Below are 7,302 nucleotides of genomic sequence, written 5' to 3' on the forward strand. Positions count from 1 at the left end.
AGGGGCAGGGGCAGGGGCAGCGGGAGGGGCAGGGGCAGCGCGTGCGGACGCGCGCGTCGCCGCCGTCACTTGCCGTCGCGCGACGCGCGCCGCCTGCGCACCGCGCCGGGATTCGCTGCGGTGCCTTCACCCACTGAAAATACAAATTTAACTTTAGATAACTTGCAATACACCTATAAAGTAAGAAAGTATCTTTAGATTCATAACAAATTTGTATAAAAAAAAAAAATTATAAATAAATTAAACAAGTGAACTATATTTTTATAATTTAGAATTGTAATTAAAGTACCAAAGAGTAACATTGATTTGTAGCAGCCTACGGTTTCATTCATTTACCTATATACATAACCAGAAAGTTTAATCAAATTAGTGCAATTGTTTTTACTCAAATGAATGACTTATTACATAATTGTCAAAGACTTACCAGCACTCCTCGTTTTCCGCCTTACGGTGGTGGTGTTGGGCGGCGCGGGCGCGGGGGGCGCAGCGGGCGCGGCGGGGGCGGAGGGCGCGGCGGGCGCAGGGGGCGCGGGCCCGTGCCGCACGGAGCGCCGCGTGCCGACACCCTCCGCATTCTTCACCACTTTCACGCCCGGCTTCACAGTCTTCACCCCCTTTCCCCGCACTTTGCATATCAACGGCTCGTCACTATCACTGTCCGAATCCTTTTTCACTTTACCACCGATAACCGCTGGGTTCACGGGCTTCTGGTCCACGCGTCTCGGCTTCTTCTTCGGCCGACCGGGCGAGAGACCCTCCTCTATGCTGATGGTGGACGCGCATGAACTTTCAGACTCACGTCGTTTCCGTTTCGCGCCAGGAATGGGCTTCGGCGCGTTCGCCGCGTTGGCCATCCTCGGACTCGTTTTATCTACTGAACCGCTTCTGAGGCAGTTCCTCTGCTGTAAAGCCGGCGAATCTGATCGCTCGAGCTTATTGATCCCGGGACTCAACCGCGGCGTCTTTGGCCCGTCAGCAGGACTATTCATTTTACTACTCGATCTCGTTCGAACACTACTCCGCGCTACTCTCTCTAACGCAGATGGAGACGGCGATTCCGGTCGCTTTCCAGTGTAATCAGGCGTAGGTATCTCTATAAGCAGTTGCTCTAATAAGCTCTTATCAGGGAAATCCGCTTTCAGTGGTAACCTTTCGATTTTCTGCTCTGGCTTTTCTTTACACTCAGTTTCTGAGTTTTTAGTTTCACCATTCTCTGAAATTATGATGGTTGATTTTTCTTCTTTACTTTCTGATGAATCCGCGGCAGAAATCTTTTCCGGGTTCGAATATGTGTACAACGGTGGCGAAATTCTACTGGGTAAATGATCGAAATCTTCTACGCCCTTTTCTTTTTTAGGTGAAACATTCGTTTCCAGCTTGCATGTTTCATCTTTTTGAGCAATATTACATTCGAGTTTAACGTCATCTTCCTTTTTAAGTTCTTTCGTCGTGTCTCCTCTATCCTCCCCTCGTTCTATACTTTGGTTAGGCGGTTTTTCGTCATCCCTGAGTATAGGTGTGGGTTCTCTTTTCACTTCTTTGGTCTGATTGGTTTCATCGGGCGGTCTTCTAGGCACATCGTCACCGTTTATATGGTCTCCGTGCATTTTTGCTAACTCTGCTTCAATATCACCCATATCGTCGATATCTGGTGGTCCGGGATCATAGTGAGGCTGACCCGTCGCTAGGGATAACCTTTCTAAAAGTTCATCAGAAGCGGGTGCTGGGTCTATAACGCCTATTATCCTCTGCACGGACGTCGGACTCGTTGATCTTGGCATGTCTAGACGCTCTTTTCTCTGCGGACCCGGAGGCGACTGACTCGCTTGGTTGGGAGATTTTTCTGATAATGCATCCATTGATTCTATTCCAGAATCTTCACCTTGTGCTTGTGAGTTGGGCGACCTATTGCTGAACTTATCAGCTTCCGGTCTCGCTGTTCTCTCAGCGACGAGTTTGCAGTAGGATTTGTCCTTCGGCCTTTCTTTCCTCCGCGGAGAAACGGCTCCGGATCGTTGACTAGAGGCAGGCGGAGATGAGTCCACTCGGCTCCCGCCTATCGTGCCTACGTTTGTCGATCCAGGAGGATCTGGAACGCAAACAAAGGTACTCCTGTAAATATGTTTAGAATCAGCTGACTGGAGGACTTGTCCTCCTGTGCATATTCTATTACACTTGAGCGTAAATACTTGTTTTTTTTTGTTTATTATGGAAAGTCTTTCGTTATAATTGAGACATTGTCTTTTTATTTTTAACTTGCTATTGAAATGATAGAAAGCGCAATGGAAATATTTGCAGAAAAAAATACAGTCAATAGGATCAGTATACAATCTTCAATGATTTAAAGTACTAAATATATCATTATGCTTACTTATTTGGGAATTGAATAGAAAATTGGAATTTTACCATCTAGTGTAATTTTATGATGTTTATATAATATTTCATAAGAAAATGGGCACTTGTCTAAATTTTATACATTCTAATGATTTACCTCAAATGAAACATGGATTTATGAGAAGAATATAAATCAATTATAGGTTTATGTATGAAATAAAAATGGAATGCCCAATGCTTTATTCTTATACAATGAATTTATTAATATTTACTGAACTAGATACATATAAAAGAAACTCGTCAGGTAAAGAGAAAGAAAACGCGAGAGTAACGATTTCATGTTTAATAAAATTTTATTTAATGATGTTTTTCAAAATTTCGTTACTTTACAAGTTTCATTGGTTCGGAAAATTTTGAAAAGCTTATATATATTTAGTCAATTTCAGGCATAATAGTTTAGTGTGAAAATATGTATAAATAAAGTCAATTCATCTGTTTATATATTGGTATACATTGTAATTTATAAATTTTTCGGAATTTGTTTTATAGGAATTATATTGAATTTATGAATAATATTAAGTCACATGTACATAAGCAATCAATTTCGTCAACATTTTGGTTTTCAAATGAAGAAGTTGAAATCATTTTCTTATAGTAATTGGACCAATAAAAAGAAAAAGTAACTTTTTGGAAAGCTCAACAGGGAGTTAAGAAAAATAAATTATAGAGCAAATTTTGTTAAGTTCATATTAGTAATTTAGAAATGTTTTTATTCTCGTATCCATCTTGTTCTTTGTTTTGTTTAATGAAAGATTTTATTACTATCTCATTTTATTGGTACACATACTAACCACACAAATTAACAATATAAATATATTAGAATTCTGTATGCACTGTAGGTATTGACACAGTCTTATTCTACATTGGAGTACAGAATTCAATTTTGAAAAAATATATGAATGTTGTAGATCTGTATATGCTGAAAAAGGCAATCATATATCCAATACTACTACTATGGAAAGAAGAAAATATAAATTAACGAAAACATGTAAATATCATACATTAATGTATAAGTGAATTTAGATACGCAAATTTATTAAATAAGTAAACATCTTGTCGGTACCATTGAATATTCAATTGCCAATCATGTTAAAAATTTTACATATTTCAATAATATAATTTATTTAAAATTGTATTTACATAATGCCCATTTTCTTAACAATATACAGTAAAAAGAAAAATTTGCTATCTATACTAATTTGTACCGTAAAACGTTCAGGTATAAAATACGCAAGACTTACCTGGACAGGAACTATGGGCCGTTTTCCTCTTCTTTTCAGAGGAGAGTAACCCATTGGGTGAGGTAATTGCACTATCGGTCAGTGTCCGTTTCAATTTGTTCGTCTCCTCGTGTTCGAACTTGCTCTCCGCGTCATCCGCACTTAGCGTCCGTTCCAAAGCTTTATGACACTTGAGCAACCTATTGTCCAGTTCACTAGCACCTTCATTTTCACATTCAGTGTTAACATTCACCGATTGCACTTCACTGGTTTTTATATCACATTTCGCACCGTCCTTCTCTACCTTCGCTGGTAACTTCTTTTTCGCGTCGTGATTATTCGTCTCTCTGTACCCTTCGTTCTGAGCATATTTCCCCTCTTTCTCTAATAGGTCATTCCGCCACTCCTTATCCCTCTCTTTCTCTACGACTTTCCCGCTTTCGCTGAGAAGCTTGGATTTCTTCTTCAGTTTCATATCTAAGCTCTGTATTTTGTTGTTGAGTTTATAGTCGTGCTTCGTTACTATATGCGCGTTCTTCGATATCGTCTTCATTCTGTAAACGACGTTTGTATCTCCGGTTACTTCCGTCTTAATAGTCTCTCCTTCCCCATAGTGATTATTTAACTTTATGTTCTTGAGGTTTAAATACTCATCAGTCTTTGAGTTTTCAGTACTATCACTCGATTTCGTTGCGAGAGACTCTTCGGAATCCCTCCGATGGGATTTTTCATCCGAGTCGAGGGATTTCCTAATTTTAATCTTCTTCGTATGTAAATCACCGGGTGTAAATTTTTTCTTTTCTTTTTTCGAGTTCTTTATGACGGCAGAATGACCCCTTAGGCTGATGTGTAGCGGTGGTACTCTGAGCTCGCCATCGGTCGGTTTCTCACCCTTGGCTTGTTGGTTGATAAAACTGACATCAGCCTTGTACATGGGCTGTACTACAGGCTCATTTTTATCAAGTTTTAACCTTAATTTAATTGATTCTTTTTCGCCGGAAGGGGATTTAGGCGCCTCTGCTACTGGCGCTGGAGGCTTGGCGGCATGCGGCCGCGGTAAGGCAACTTTGGCAGGTTTTCCATCTCGCACAATCTTGTCTTTCAGAACGGCGGGCTTTTCCTTTGCCCCGCCCGTTCTTGGCTTCCCGCCCTTTTGCGCTACCAGCTTATCATCCTTCATTTCTTTCTTAATAATTTTATTTTTCGACTTCATATCATCTTCTTTTTTACTATCATCATCCGCTACTTTTGCTATGCCAAAAATTTCGGGCGTTTCATTCTCTTTCACTTTACACTGCGCCACGATAACTTCTTCTGGCTTTTTCTCTTGTTCCTTCGGTGGAGAGGGTACGTCATCCCTCATTAGTGTTTTGATGAGGTATCTTTTGCTCTGCTCCTCTATTTCTTGCGCGGTAGCTTGCGAGCCAACCGTAGCAGTGGACACTGAAGCAGTCGCCCGAACTGGCAACCGCAGCGGAGGCGGCATCGATGTTGAATGATTTGTACTCCTATCGATCCTCTCCATACTCATACTACACGACGACACCGTCGTATTGGGCGGCGATTTGAAAGGTGGATTCTGTGTAACTGTATGGTTAGGACTATTCTGGAACTTTGCAGTTTGTGGAGGCACAGGCGGTGGAGGCATGAAGTTATCGTTGAATGTCTCTGTAGATTTGGAAGGCACATCACTGGGCTGATTGGAAGTCATTTCCAAACAGGGCCCATTCATCGCGGGCGGATACTGGACACCGGTGATCTCCTGGAGTAGGGCGTCGGGGTTGGAGTCCGTCGAGTTGGGAAGGTCTTGCTCGTAAAGGAGATCTAGTTTATTGGAATCCAGATCGGAGATGTCATCGAGATTGAGGTCAGCCCCGAGGGTAGGGAGCAGCTGGTCAAGGTCACAGTTGTCCGGGAGGTCGGGGAGGGAGAGGCCCAGTGTGTCCCGGTACGGCTCGTTCCAGTCCGGGGTGGACGCAGCGCGGGAGGCAGCCCTCTGCCGGGCGTTATATTGCTGCTGATACCGCTGGAATTCCTGGAAAAGAAATAAGAATGTTCATACATAGTTTATTTTAAGAAACCTGTTTACGCAGGCACAGCGTGCGCATTGCTACGCATATTGTTTGTTTTGTTAGGTGCAAGTTAAACTTAATGTAAAAACATGGTATTTAATGATTATATCGATGTTAATGAACAATTGCGATTTTAGCTCATACTCAGTGACAAACAAGACTGTAAATTTGATATACCTTACGAATGTATATTATTCAGAACTTTTGTCTTGGATTTTTTATATAAATGGTAACACCGCTAAATTAATTGATGTGACAAAACGATGCGCACCTGAAAGCTCGACTGCGTCTTCTGGTCCATCGACGTGGGCGGTGGCGGCAGCAGCGCCTGCAGGTCCTCCGGCGTGACGCGCGGCGGCTGCGGCCTCGGGCGCGGCGCGGCCTGCCTGTACGGCGGCGGCGGCGGCGGGAAGTCCGGGTACTGGGGGAAGCGGGCGCGCGTCACTATCGTCGCGTTCGGCGGCGCGCGGTACTGCGCCGGCGCCGCCGGTCGCGTCACGAACGCGCGTCGAATGAAGTTCGGCCGCTGCTGGCGCGCCGCAGACGGAATCGGGGATGCGCTCGGCGCCGGCGGTCGTATCGTGGGCCGCGCGCCGCGGTATTCGAACGGCGCTCGCCCGACCGCTAGCTCAACCTGGAGAATATATTCTAGTATTAGTTACGATCTATATAACCAGGTCTTTTATATATAACTGACTAGCTGCCTCCCGCAATACAATTCGTGTGAGTTTTTCCTTGAAATTCCAATGATTCGTTGGAAAATTTTAAATAAAAAGTCGTAGCGGTAGCCCAAGTTATTAGTTATAACATCAGTTATCAATTGCCACTAGTAACTGCTATTTTGTAAGAATACAACCGATATATATCACTTATTTAATTTTTAAACTAATATTACAATAAAAATATTATTATTATTTATACAAAGTGATGCTTTAGATGCATCCCCAAAGTTTTCTCTTGCAATTATTTTTTTCTAATTTGTATAAAGTGACACTTTCATTATTGGTTTATTGTTGTAAACACATCATAATACAACGTCAAAGGCACCACATATAGCAGTTATAGCCTCTCTGTTATATAGTTAGATTATAATTATTTTAAACGCTTTATTGTACAATATCGTATCTCGTATCGTAAATTAACAACAATAAAATATGCATAGATAACAAAAATGGTGCTTAACATGTATTATTATATCTATATCTAAACATACACACTAACTAAAAAAGGTAATGTGCATGTATGCTATTCCTGTACGATAAATATTTATACTTTATTATAAATATATATTACGAAACAATATACAGTTCAGTACCCGCTTTATTCGCGATGAATACTGACAAACCTTCCCATAGCACACACACACACGTCAACCAACGCACCTGCGAGTCCTCTAAGCGGTCCAGCTTCGCCGGATGCGGCGGCTGCTTCGCCCTCGGCTGCGGCGCGGGCGCATCGTTCTGCAGCAAGTTCACGAGCAGCGGCGACGACATGGCGACCGTGGGTGGGGCGGGCGGCGCGGGGGGCGCGGGCGAGGGCGGCGCGGGGTACGGGGGCGGGGGGCCGGGGAACGACGAGGTGGAGGGGCGCGCGAACTGCGGCGGCTCGCCCCCCGC

The 7,302-nt window shown here is 43.2% G+C and overlaps 1 protein-coding gene across 1 annotated transcript in view; it reads right to left on the reverse strand.

The window, feature by feature from the left end:
* The window catches only part of LOC119837180 (protein piccolo-like), an 8,952-nt gene continuing 1,650 nt past the window's right edge, over positions 1-7,302 (reverse strand). The window contains exons 2-6 of the mRNA XM_038362704.1: positions 7,069-7,290; positions 5,958-6,320; positions 3,636-5,649; positions 425-2,089; positions 1-133 (exon numbers count right to left, since the gene is read on the reverse strand). Of these exons, the coding sequence (XP_038218632.1) occupies positions 66-133; positions 425-2,089; positions 3,636-5,649; positions 5,958-6,320; positions 7,069-7,290 (4,332 nt within the window). The 3' untranslated portion in view covers positions 1-65. The remainder of the gene's footprint in view (positions 134-424; positions 2,090-3,635; positions 5,650-5,957; positions 6,321-7,068; positions 7,291-7,302) is intronic.

This window comes from Zerene cesonia, chromosome 26, assembly GCF_012273895.1.
Source record: "Zerene cesonia ecotype Mississippi chromosome 26, Zerene_cesonia_1.1, whole genome shotgun sequence".
NCBI lineage: Eukaryota > Metazoa > Arthropoda > Insecta > Lepidoptera > Pieridae > Zerene > Zerene cesonia.